Genomic DNA, 14,279 nt, shown 5'->3' with positions numbered 1-14,279 from the left:
TCGTAAATCATACGTTGATAGTAAGACTTTTCCCAACTGGTTTGGCGAACTGGGGACGCAAATATTTGTCAATATTCATGTGCTGCAGGCCAATAAATTTATTGGCTGGCTTCTTTGAAATTAACTTCACGCGTTGTGACCGATCGATCGCTTGGAAATCTCATCCATTAAGCCATCAAACTTTGCTCAACTTCTTCACGCTTTATCACTTGTTCAAAATATCACCACCAATTCTAAATATATCATTCGTTACTCAGTCATGGCGCACTATGATCACCAACAAGCTCCTGGTAAGTCATCCAATTTTTACAGCTAGATTTGTTTTCTTAGGTTCAATTTCCTATTTCTATCAATCCCATCATCACTTTCTGATCCAAACGTCCTGATTGATTGATTTATTAATTTTTAATATTTGAATAAGCTGATTAATTTTCTTTAGTAAAAGTTAATTCTGAGATGTATGAGTTTAGTTTTTGTCTTTTAACAGTATGTAATTGAGGTTCGGATTTTAAGTTTGCATTTGAGAATTTTTTGTTAAATCTATATATCATATAAAGGGGCTAATGATGGTATGATTTGATTATTGGGTTTCAGTGGTATATCCTCCACCACCACACTCTTATCCACCGCCACAGCCGGCTGAGGGTCCATATGTGACTGCACCACCCCCTATTGGTTATCCCACCAAGGAGGATGCTGGATACACCCAACATCACCATCAGCCAGTTGAAACTAGAAGCAGGGGTGATGACTTTTGGAAAGGATGGTAAGTATTTACCTACTCATCCCTTTTCTATCTTAGGTAAAATATTTTATATATAAACTTTTATACAAATTGACATGTTAAAAAATGGTTAGATGACTTTAAATAAAAAATAAAAAAATAAATTAGAAGAAATTATATATCAAATATGTAGGGTTGCTCTACCAGTTTGTAGAAAATATTTGTATCAATTATTTACATATATACGTGGTCTTACTGGTAGATCAATGTTGTAAGTAAGAAGAAGTAACCGCAATTTTGAAGGATTTTTAAAAATTAAAACCACCTGAGTTTATTTATTTGTTTTTAATATCCTAGATAACCAAAGTTTGATAGACATATTAGAACTAAAATATTAAAAAGATAATTAATATAATCGTGTCGCACACATTTTATAAAGACATGGTAAAAGAAGTTTTTGCCCTCTTGGCGTCACTCGACAAATTCAACGATCATGTCATCAAGCAGGTCAAACACCCTTATTTAGTGGTGGGAAAAATGATGTTAGAAAGTGCTATTTTGGTTTATTTATGTGAAAATATGAGGAATTCAAAAATGTTTTGAGGTGGGTTAAAATTCAAAAACTCCTCATCAATTAACTTAGGGCTACTTCCAAATCTTATAACTTTAATTTCAATTAGTAAGTAAGAGCTCAATAGTATGATAGTCCAATAAGCCCATTTAATGTAACTTAGATTTTTTTTTTCATTTTCTTTTTTATTAATCATAAATAAATTAATGGGATATATATAATATCTTTCAATAGATGGCTTTAAAAAATTTGAACATTTCACCTAAGTTAAGTTGAATCTAAAGATTTATGCAAGAAATTAATATAACTCTCATTATAAGTAAATTTCTTTCGGATTTCATGTGGGCAGATATGCACTTAATTACTTTCATATATATATTTTTTGTTTTACAGTTTTGCTGCCTTGTGTTGCTGCTGTGTCTTGGACGTGTGCTGTTGCTGAGACAAAGAAAGAGATTAGGGTACACTATTGTTATTAATTATGCGATTTCATAATGTTAAATGTCCTGAAGAATAGTTGACTTGGTATTATAGTAATATAACAGTTCTTAAAGGGTTGAATTTTATTTTATTTTATTATTATTATAGACAATCCAATTTTCTGATTGTGTTATTGATATTGCCTTTGTATTTCAGAACAATTATACATGTTACCTTTGGCCCCCAAACGAAATTTCTTAAGTGATCCATGCATATTTCATAAACCAAATGAGGACTATGTAAACTCATTAATGAGAACAACTACATAATTGTAACATTGAAATAAATAATAAAAATCTAGACTAAAACTCCCGTTAAATAAGCAAAAATAACCCCATACATTTGAGTTTGGTTATTATTACAAGAATAAGATTTGAAAATTAACAAAAACACCTCATACGCTTGTTAATTTAGCTAAACACCTCTTACAATAAAACATTAAAAATGAACAAAAATACCCCCACCCACCTATTAAATGCCAACAGTCGGCCACCACCGTCGGAGGGTGGCCGGAAGACGTCGAAATGGCACACGATCAGCTGGATCTGGCCGATCATGTGTCGATTTGGCCAAAAAAGGCTAGACCGGTGCACTACTGGCCAGATCTAGTCGGTAGTATGCCATTACGACATATTCTAGCCACCTTCCGACGGTGATGGCCAAAATCTAGCAAATGTGCGTGGGTGGGGGTGTTTTTGTCAATTTATAAACTTTTATTGTTGGGGATGTTTAGTTAAATTAATAAACCCAGGGGGTTAAAAGAATCTAAATATTTTGAGTTGAATAGAATATGATTGAATTTTGAGAATATTGAAATAAATATGTATTTTGGGTAGGATAGGATATAATAAAGAAACAAACGCAGTCCATGTAAAACCTCTCCCTAGTCGAGTATTTCCTAAGTATCCCTTGGTCATTGAGAACCTAGAAAACACACGCCTAGAAAAGAAGTTTATTTTAAAACCCTATTTAAAGAATAAACCTGTAGTTTAAAAACAATTTTTTTTTTTTTAATCTCTAAACTATAATAAGTTCATTATACAAGTCAAAATAATATATTTTCCTTTCTTGGAGTAAGTTATGAAATCCATAGTAATAATTACTAGAACATACACACTCTTACAAACTTTACTAGCAATTTGATTTCCTTTATTAACACAAACATATTTACTCCATTATAGAACATGGACATATTTACTACATTATGAAATATAAACATAATTACTACACTAAATACTAGCAAAATCATTCAATAGTAATCATTAAAACATCCCTTCATGCTCATAGCATCCCTTGAAATCCTTTCCTAGCTTTATGCCTTAATCCTTACCTGCAAAACATTTTAAAACATTTCGTGGGGTGAGCGCTAATCGCTCAGTAAGGGGATATGACTATTCTAACTTTCATGGATTTCTCACACATACAAAACGTTTATAAATTCACAACATATTATTCATTGTCAATGTCATAAATCATAGTCATGCTATTCACATTGACTTTCTTATACACATAAGTCATAGTAAATTTAAAACATCCTAAAACACTAAACATGTATGACTCATGCAACATTCACAAACATGACATGCCTATTTCTTTTATCTAGGTATTTGACATTTCGTTTATCTTTACGAACCAATCAGATTCATTTGAACCATTACCTTGTTCTTGATTACCACCTCAAAGGACTCATGGTTTTCATAAAATTTCCATTACGCTGATCTTGGTTTCACACCTCAAGAGACTCATGGAATTCATATACCATTACTCTGGTTTTAGCCTTACGCCTCAAGAGACTTATGGAACTCATATACCATTACTCTAGTCTTGGCCGTACGCCTCAAGAGACTCATGGAACTCATATACCATTACTCTGATCATGGCCTTACACTTCAAGAGACTCATGGAAACCTTTCTTTAACATTTCATAAATCCTCCATAAGTCAACTAAACTAGGCTATATATGTTATCATTTAGAATGCATTCATAAGGGATAACATCTCCCTTTAACATACATAAACATTACATATGCATTCATCATACATGTCATTTATAGCTAACTTATGGACACACTCATTCATAACGTTCATTTATCTAGCATATACCCATGACCACTTTCATAAATCTTTAGTCAATTGAGCGAAATTCCTTGTCATGAATATTTTCTTAATATTTCTCATTTTCTTAATTCGCTTAAAATTTCATGATACATAAGGAATTTCACTATGTGTCTTTTACCATTCTTGTTCATGTTAGGCTATAGGATTTCTTTAGTGCTTTAACCGAATTTCCAAAGAAATTCCGAATTTTTTTATTTGGAAGGTGGATGCCGCATTCTTTTGCATGTCCATTATTCAATTATCACTCAAGCATTTCCCTAACACAACCAAGTCATAAAAGTCACATAAAACCCTCCCTTTCATATTCAAACAAGTGCCAACCATCGTCCAACTACAAATCTCTTAAGTGGCAATATCCTCCTTCTTTTCCAACACAAACAACCAACACCAATTTAACAATACATAAACAAACCATAACTTTATACATCAAATTAATATAACAAAAATTAAGGTTCACTAACCCTAGGTGTTGATGACATAGTTTAAAGGGAGGTTTTCCCCTTACCTTGGCAATCAAAACTCAAAAGAAACACTCTTCCTTAGCTCCAAATAAACACCTTCACCTATAACAAGCATTAACACTCATGAAATTGCTTTAATACATTCAAACTCATCAAGCTAGGGTTTTAGGGATTACCTTAACCCTTCAAACTGAATCTCCTTAAGGTGTATCTTGATCTCCTTCAAGAAATTGCTTGGAACTCTAAGAAAATTTGAGAAGAAAATGCTTGGATTAGTGGCTTTTATGGTGGATTTGAGAGAGGAAGAAGAAGATGATGCATTTGGGGTGTACAAGGCCGACTCCTCTCTCTTAAAACCTTATAGATATTTATGTTATTACTACTCTATTGTGATTGGTCATTAAAAGTTAGATATAAGGGTCATTTAGCATAAATGTTTCATATAAGGGTGTTTTGGTCATTTCTACCACAACATAATGATTCTCACTCATGTAATGCCATTTGACTTCTTTTAAACACTTGGTAATTAAGCAATCCTATTAGGTAAATGAATAATTTACCCTTGGTGCACTTTTATGGATACTTAATTCATATGAATTTTTGTGAAAAGACCATTATACCCTTGGTTACCGTTTAAGCCATTTAACCCTATCAATCTACTTTATGACCATTCTACCCTCATTTCTCTTCAATGACATCACCCCTTACACTTTATAATGGACACATCTCGAAAGGCATGCAAATTGACCATCTTACCCTTCCATTAAAAAAGAAAAAAGAAAAAAGAAAATTACCTGTAAGGGTAGAATTTCATACCTTAGGGCATCGGAATAATAACGCGGGGTTTACAGCCCAACCTCTCTCTCTCTCTCTCTCTCTATAGATTATATATATATATATATATATATGCATTAAATGGGTAAAATAAACACCTCTAGTTTTGTTAAAGAAGACATGATAATAATTCATTTCCAAAGCGTTCCCTTTTCTTACTAAATATATATACCATCAGAAGAAGGAGAAGGGAGGACAAGACAATTATTGGCTATTCTTTGGCTTTGTATACTTATATCAGTATAACATGATAAAATATATTTTCGTGATTGTTAATGACTATCCTATACATTATAGAAAATAAATTGAATGACTTTAGCTTCTTTGTAATATTTGAAATTTAATCATAATTTTTTTTTAACAAACATGTTTTATTATATTATTTTATCATGTTAAAACTTAATCATAATTTTTTTTTTTTTTTTTTTTGCTTAATTGAATTAAATTCATTTGGAATGTTATTTTCTAGTACTTTATATATCCATTATATAGCAGACATTGTATTCCAACAAAGCGCCGCAACAAACTTTTAGTAAACTTATATATACCTCGTTAGTTGTTATGGTATATTAATTAAATTTTGTACATATCATGTAAAACAATTAGTTTAATAATAAAATATGCAAAACATCACCCAGGTTATGTTTGGTTTGTGAATTGGAAATGGATGGAATGAAAGTATCAGGAATGGAAATCAATGGAATGAAAGTATTATGAGTAAGTAGAATGAGACTACTTTGTTTGCTTGTAATAAAGAATGCTGATGAAATAGAAATCAATTTCTTGCTTTTGGATGAAAACGCCCATAATTTATTTTATTTAATATAAAATTCAAAATATTTAAAAATTTTGTATTTAATAAATTTTAAAAATTAAAAATTTTCAAACCAGTCAACGTCTATCAAAGACGCCAGCTGATGACTTTTTGCTGGGATTTAGAACCACAAGAAGTGGTTTAACATCGTGAGGAGGTTACTCCACACTCTGTGGATCAAAGTGAACTACCTCAAGTAGCACAAGAGCTACGTAGGTTTGGAAGAGTATGCTATGAGCCCGAGAGATATGATTTTCTTGTGATCAACATGGTGACGTATTAGTCTGCTAAGACAATGAACCCAGAACCTACGAAGACACTATATCAAATCTAGATTCCGTTAAATGGCTTGAAGCCATGAAATCTGAGATGGACTCCATGTACTAGAACCAAGTATGGTCTCTGGTGGATCCATCTGAAGGGGTAAAACCCATAGGGTGTAAACGGGCCTTCAAGAAGAAAACTGACATAGATGGCAAGGTGCATACCTATAAGGCATGACTGGTTGCCAAACGTTTCAAACAAATTCATGGTATTGACTATGAAGAAACCTTTTTGTCGGTTGCCATGATTAAATCCATCCATATTATGCCTGCGATTGCTGCATATCATGACGATGAGATTTGGCCAATGGATGTCAATATAGCTTTTCTGAATGGAAACCTTGAAGAGGATATGTGTATGACACAACCCAATGGTTTCGTTCTTGATGGAACAAGTTGATAAGTTATGCAACTTGCGGAGGTCCATTTATGGACTTAAGCAAGCTTCAAGTAGTTGGAACATTCGCTTTGATGTAGCCATAAAAGAATTCAGTTTTATCAAGAACGAAGATGAGCCATGTGTTTACAAGAAAGTAAGTGGGAGTGTAGTGGCATTCTTGGTGTTGTATGTCAACGACATACTTCTAATCGGGAATGATATACCAAACTTGCAGTCAGTGAAGACTTGTTTATCCAAATGCTTCTCCATGAAGGACTTATGAGGAGTAGCCTACATCCTCGAAATAAAGATATACCGAGATAGATCGCGTAGGTTGCTTGGCCTAAGTCAAAGTACATAAATAGACAAAGTATTGAAGAGATTCAATATGGAAGAATCCAAGAAGGGATTTCTTCTGATATCATATGGTGTCTGTCTCTCTAAGGATATGTGTCCTAAAACACACGATGAGAGAGATAAAATGAAGAGGATCCCATATGTGTCAACAATTGGATCCATCATGTATGCCATGTTGTGTACTCAGATTTATGTCTCATGTGCATAAAGCACTTGTAGTAGATATCAATCGGATCTAGGTGAGCATCACTGGATAGCTGTTAGGAATATCCTTAAGTACCTGAAAATGACTAAGGATATATTCTTGGTTTATGGAGGGGAAGATGAGCTCACTGTAAGAGGATACAGTGATGCTAGTTTCCAAACGGATAAAGATGATTATCGCTTGCAATCCGAGTTTGTATTTTGTCTCAATGGGGGTGTAGTGAGTTGGAAGAGCTCTAAGTAAAGCACTGTAGTAGACTCTATAATGGAGGTTGAGTATATTGCATTATCTGATGTAGCTAAGGAGACAGTTTGGATTAAGAAGTTTGTCACCGAACTTGGTATGGTCTTCATAATTTTTGATCCAATAGATGTCTATTGCAACAACAATGGAGTAATAGCTCAAGCAAAAGAACCACGATCTCACCAGAAGTCCAGATATATACTCAAACGATTTCATCTCATTAAAGAAATGATTGAGAGTAAAGATGTGCACATTAGTAAAGTGCATACTGATGACAATCTCGCCGATTCATTGACGAAGCCTTTGTCGCAGTAGAATAGAGATGACAATGGGCCCGATATTTTCGGGTACCCGGCCCAGCCCGTCCCAAAAAGGTAAGGCTTTACCCGATGTTCGCAGGCTTTTAAGGCCCGAACTAAGGTACTGGCTGGGCTTGGGTATGTCTTCAGGCCCGGCCCGGCCTGGCTTGGCCTGACAATTTTAGTATTAATTATACTAAATTACCTTTATACTATATATTTAATTATAAGATTATCCTACATATATATACTCATATTTCCCAAACCCTACATGGATCGATGGATGCACTTTGTGGAAAGTTATTTATATATTTGGTGAGTATTAAAAAATAAATTAATATTTAAAAATTGTTTCTAGAATTAAAAATATAAAAAAATTAAAATTTATTAATATTTAAAAATTCACATTATAAAAATGGGCGGGCTTGGGCCAGGCTTGAGGTTACAAAAAGCCCGTCAGGCCGGGCTTGGGCTTTACTTGTCATACTCGTGACGGGCACGGGCTGGGCTTGGGCATGGGCCAAGGGGTACCTGAACCTGGCCTAACCACTGCCATCACTACAGTAGAAGCATGACAAACACTTAAGGTCATTCGGTATTAAATACATGAATGATTGGCTATAAGTGCAAGTAGGAGATTGTTAGAGTAGGTGCCCTAGAGCTAATAAATTAGTGTAAAATTGACTCTTTGTAATAATGCTTATTTATCAATAAAAGACATATTCTTCTATATCGTATAAATCATAATTGTGTGTATTGATATATGTCCTTAGGGTGGTAAAATCATGACGAAGGTATAAAGTGTTTCAAATCTTGATAGTGAGAACCCTATGATCACATATAGTGGTCATTCTAGAAATATCCGTAGCCCTAGTATTATTTTGACCAAGGACACATATAATACGGTAAGGCTATCATAGTGTTGAATGACCCTGTCAAAAGACAGTGACCGATCTCACTTGTCAAGGTTGTTTGCCGACAACCTGGTGCAACGCATGAGTGCTTGCTGTAGGCAAGTTCATTGGACAGACCCACCAGAGGATTTCATATGGATTGTAACCTCAGTGTCTATGAAATAAATCCTCTAATGAATGGTGGTGAATGTGATCCTTAGACTTGAGATCATCGGAGTGCCTTGTGCACCGATTGGTGTAGTTTGACACTAGCCCAACATAGTTTTGTTCCAAGCTATCAATACGGTAGTGATTGGCTACATCGAGGAGTGTATCAAGACTATGGTGGATCGACAAAGGATTCATCACTCCTGAGTACGGGAGAAGTTATCTCACTACGCAATTCAGTAAATGACAATGACACCAAATCTATGGCAGCAGTGGGATTGAGTTGTTGCTCTATCCAATTTATTATTTCGATCATTGTTAATTTTGTTTTATACAGATTTTGTTCATTAACATGAAAAATATTGTAATCAATACCTAGATCTTGGAGCAAAAGTAAATGATTTTTCTGATTTATTATTGTTTTTCCGCTGTATATGGCAGATCAATTACTAACAGCAAGAAGGTTAGGTTGGCTGGAAACTGACACATTGTTTTACGAAGATGAGGAGTTCAGTGGAACTGCTTTACTTTATGAAGCAGGAATTAAAAAAATCAAGGTAATAAGAAAATGTCATATGTTTGACATGACAAATCTCAAACTTGAGAATTTGAATGATTTAATAGTTAAGTTAGGAAAAACTGACTTGGCGGATGTGGTCCAAGGTCTAGTAGTTTATCCTAATGGCATTATGGAATTGTACATTCCATGAAAAATCTTTAGAAAATATTATTGTAGAAACCTTTTGACTAGAGGATGGATCAATAAAATGGAAATTGATGTACAGGAAGCGATGGTAGACCCGAATATGCCAGATGCGGTTAAGCAAACGCTTTGTGTTTTGAATAGGAAGGTCGATACTTTCACTTGCATAATCACTTCCTCATTGCAAGAGGACTACAATGTTTAACCTATGCAGATATGAGAATTTCTTGTGGGAGAACCATGGTACCGAGTTATGTTAGATAACGAGGTAAAAATGGGATCGCATGCCCTAAAAGAAATCCAAAAAAAAAAAAAAAAAAAAAGGAAGAGGAAGATTGGGCCAGGCTGCATATTATGAAATTGCTAAATCTAAACTAGAGGAACTTGTTAAAGTAGATGCTACTATCCATATCCATAATTAGATAGTGGTGGTTTTACCAAACATGTATGTAACAATCCAGGAAGCCCAATTAAGAAAGTTGTTAGAAGGGTTTGACTTAACCCATCTATCAAAACAGGCTTTGACGGAAGGTACTATGGATTTTCTAAAGTTGGTCTTAGCCCACAACCAGGAGGCCCAAGAAGATAATACTCTAGGAGATTTTATTGATCTTGTAGAAGTAGATAACTTTAAAGATTAGTGAAGATTCTAGAGGAAGGATATTTGGACAACCGGAAACGTCCAACATGTAACACACTGACGTGTATCAAACAGCGAAAGATAACACGTGGACATCCAAGATTTTGGGGGTGTTTGTCTAAGTTTATGTTATAAGCTAATTTTAGCTTATAAGCATTTGAAATTTTAAGCAGTTACGTGTTTGATATAAGTGACTAATAAGTAGTTGACGTGTTTGGTAAAATGTGGCTTATAAGTACATTTTATTATTAAAATGACTAAAAAGGGTACTACATTATTTTATCAAATAATAAATTATATTCTCAAATTTTTACTATACTATTATCAAAACAAATGAGCAATATCCCAAGTTTTTAGATTCTTTATACAAAATAAACTAATGAACAAATATAATGAATTATAATTATATTCAAAAAAATAAAATTTCAATCAAAATATTCAATTCATGTCTCAATTGAATCATATTAATCCATTCAATTTGCATATGAGAATAACTATATGGTACAAATTTCAGTTGCAATCAAATCGCACATAGCCATCCAATAAGCAGTATTTTCACCATTTGCATTGCAATAATTATCATTGGTAAAAGCATTATCTCCATCTGATGAGAGTGCTCCATCTCTATCTAATGAAGGCATATATGTTTCATTCTCAGCTACTTGAAAAGCCATATCTGGTGTGTTCTTTTTTCTAATGTAGTTATGGATTGCCATAGTGTCAAGCACAATATCTTGTTGTGTGTCAATATGGAAGTTAGGCATATCTCTCAAAATAGACCAATGTGCTTTCCACACACCAAAACTTGTTCGAGCACGCTGAAAATCTTCCAAGTGATATCTTACATTTTCTCCTTTGTAAGGACTCATATATCCCCACGTATGGAGATATCCAGCATCTACCAAATAATATTTGTTGCCTGTTGGATGGGGAAATCCTAACTTTTCTCTGCAGAGTGCCTCAGAAAATATGCGACTATCATGTGTAGCACCTTCCCATCCAGCCCATGCAAATGTAAAGCACATATTAAAATCTACTACTGCAAGAAAGTTTTGAGTAGGATATCCTTTACGTCCAATGTAAGGTATTTCTTCCCCTTGAGACAATTTAGCTTTCACATGTGTCCCATCTAATGCTTCAATACAAAAAATAAAAATTAATGCTTCATACAATTATAATCATGAATCAAATTAATAATAATAGTTTGAAAAAATATATATTGCGTAATAATTGTTACTTACATCGAAAGGTTTATATTTTGGATTTTGTGGTTTGTGAAATCCATTTCCTCGATTGCATTGTGGATGTGGTCTAATAATATCTTTAGCTAAAAGAAGTAAAGCAATCAACACTCTATAGAAATGGTTATGAATGGTTTCACTAGAATGATTGAATATTTCTTGAATCAATATATTCCCGCAATTGTGAGCACAAATCATCAAGAATATGCCTACTTCCTCATATACCGACATCCCTCGTGTAGGCTTCATACCATATTTATTAGTTAAATCATGACATAAATCAAGGAAGACAGATTTTGTTAAGCAAAAATCTTGATAACAACGATTTTAATTCCCTTCCAATAATTCTTGGATCAACGTGTGACTAGTTCTTATAGAAGTACGACATGGGATTTTATCAATGTAATTCATATAATATAAAATAATGCACTTAATTGTTATCTCACAAATAGTCATCCAACTACGATTTTGTTCTTCTCATTGACTCACCAAAGCTTGTAATTCATCCTCTTTATCGTCATGGCCATCAACCACAAAACTGTAATCAATAGAAACCAAATTTGAAATATCTCATGGCTCCATTAAACAAAAAAATGAAAAATAATAGTCAAATATATGACTTCAATAACAAAAAAAAAAAAAAAAAAAAAAAAAAAAAAAAAAAAAAAAAAAGAAAAACAAATATCTTGATCTCAATGGTCACTTATCACAATTATCCAAACAAATTTATCATTCAACAAACAAGTTACTTTGTTTGAAACACAATAACATTAATAAAAATAAAATGAAATGACCAAAGAATCCTAAGGATAAGACATAAAAGAAATAAAAGAAATGACTATGGACTCTTTCCCTCTGACTTCATGTAGTTATACTTCAGCCAATTCAAACGAACTTCATTATCATCATGCCAAAAAAATAGCTCTCTCATATCTTTCTTAGTAAAGAGGTTAGACGCATAAAAAGAAAGAGGACTCGATATTTCAATTCCAGGCATCTTCTTTAGCATATCCATACATTCTATTCTTGTTAGTTCATGTTGCAACGAACTAGAAGATTCGGCAGTACTCTTATCACTAAGCATAGCAATAAGAGAATCTATATTCTCTTTCAATGATGATGCAACCGAGCTTTTCCCTTTCTTCATATTGTTATTGGTTCCTTCAATTTTTCTTTTATTAAGAGATGGAGATGGGAATTTGATGGGGACATGTTCAAGTTCTATATTTCTTCCTACCACATCATTGTCATCATCTCTTTCAAAATCAACATCGATTCCTTCATCTCTATTTTCTCTCATCCCTAATGATTCACCTACAAATTCATTTTCAATGTTGAGGGCATCAATTTGGCTAGGTGCCCATGCTCGATCACTAGTGGCAGTAATATTAGAAAACAAAGCATCATAGCGGTACCGTATTAATGACAAATCCTTGTTTTTAAATTTCTTATATTCTTTATTCAACTGCAATGTCGTTAATTTAGAAAATTAGTGACATTTCAAACAATTAATATCAATTTAAAGAAAACATACATACAAAAAAAAAAAAAAAAAAAAATTGTTGTAACTACCTTTATTTTATCATTCCACCATTTGTCATCATCAATGATTGTTTTTCTCACATCATCCCAACCTAAACCCGTCTCCCCTCGCATCAATTGCTTGAAAAGAGTCCAATCTTTTTTCATGGCATCCCAGTGATTTCTCATCTGCTTTCAATTATAATTAATACTAGCCTTTTCATTGAATGCCTTATCAAATTGTTCCATCCAACAGAAGATAAATGGCAATTTGGTCGATTTCGTTTTCTAATTTCTTCTTCTCAAAGTTCAATAAAATTAAGGTAGAGCATATCCTCCCATTTTGCTGATCCTTGAGATTGTATTACTTTTGTCGTACTTTTATCCATCTAGAATTTTAGATTGAAAGATCGAAAAACCATACAAAGTCATTCGCAAGACATGGATCAGAACTGCAAAACAAATTATCTATTGAAGTGCAAACCAATTTAATGAAGGAATCTTGAATCAAATATTAAGAAAAAAATGGTCCCAATTGGATTGTTTCTAGTAGACATGCCCACACTTGATCATAAAACTATATCAATCCATGTTCAACAACATAACAGAAAATAATAAATCAAATACATCACAAATTCAAAACTTTGAAGAATAAATAACAACAAAATCACAAATTTCAACACTTAAAAAGCATAATTTCAGCTCAATTAAACTCTAAAACCTTGACTTCAACGTGCAAGTCAAAATCAAGCAAATGGGTCATTGATAGAGACAACAGATGAAGAAAATATGCAAAATAATAATAAGGAACAAGGGACTACTGCCCAAAATATTATATTATCTGTGATAGAGTATGAGCATTAATTATAGAGACAAGCATCTGGTTACATTGATAATGCTTGTGATATGGAAGACAAGTATTTGGTTAATTGCTTTTTGTTTATGCTCATTTTTTTCGATTATTGCGATTTCAATCACATGATTCATTGACTGTACTATTATAGGCTCGCAAAGCTTGAGGAATTGGGTGTTGCAGGAAGCAAATTACTTAGTGGGTATCAGCAAGGACTTGGTGCGTGATATAATAATGTATTAATACTCTTTTTCTTCTTATTTTATGTATTCCATGTAGAATTTCTTTGACGGCCTCCTATTGACAAAACATCTAAGCTGATTGAGAATACTGTTAAAGGCTTAAAGCTAATGAAACCCAGAGAGTTCAACGTGCAACTCAAAATCAAGCAAATGGGTCATATCAAATTCGCTACAAAAATCACACAAGAGAACTCAGAGACATCAATATATT

General features: G+C 33.3%; 1 protein-coding gene across 1 annotated transcript; it reads left to right on the top strand.

Moving 5' to 3' along the window:
• The first annotated feature begins 259 nt into the window (after positions 1-259).
• Positions 260-1,757, top strand: LOC116117952 (cysteine-rich and transmembrane domain-containing protein WIH1-like). Its single transcript, XM_031403934.1, has 3 exons — positions 260-290; positions 595-766; positions 1,689-1,757. The coding sequence occupies exons 1-3, from the start codon at positions 260-262 to the stop codon at positions 1,735-1,737; spliced, it is 252 nt and encodes an 83-aa protein (XP_031259794.1). The 3' UTR covers positions 1,738-1,757.
• The last annotated feature ends 12,522 nt before the right edge of the window (positions 1,758-14,279 follow it).

The sequence above is a fragment of the Pistacia vera genome, unplaced genomic scaffold (genome assembly GCF_008641045.1).
Source record: "Pistacia vera cultivar Batoury unplaced genomic scaffold, PisVer_v2 Contig828, whole genome shotgun sequence".
Classification (NCBI taxonomy): Eukaryota; Viridiplantae; Streptophyta; class Magnoliopsida; order Sapindales; family Anacardiaceae; genus Pistacia; species Pistacia vera.
Note: the sequence above shows the minus strand (reverse complement) of the source record. Positions and strands in the feature narration are given on the sequence as shown.

Bases quoted from the DNA above. Each gene is read 5' to 3' on its own strand.
- LOC116117952 (XM_031403934.1), top strand. From the start codon at position 260: ATGGCGCACTATGATCACCAACAAGCTCCTG. The intron at 291-594 runs GTAAGTCATCCA...ATTGGGTTTCAG, and splicing joins TGATCACCAACAAGCTCCTG to TGGTATATCCTCCACCACCA. The intron at 767-1,688 runs GTAAGTATTTAC...TTTGTTTTACAG, and splicing joins GATGACTTTTGGAAAGGATG to TTTTGCTGCCTTGTGTTGCT.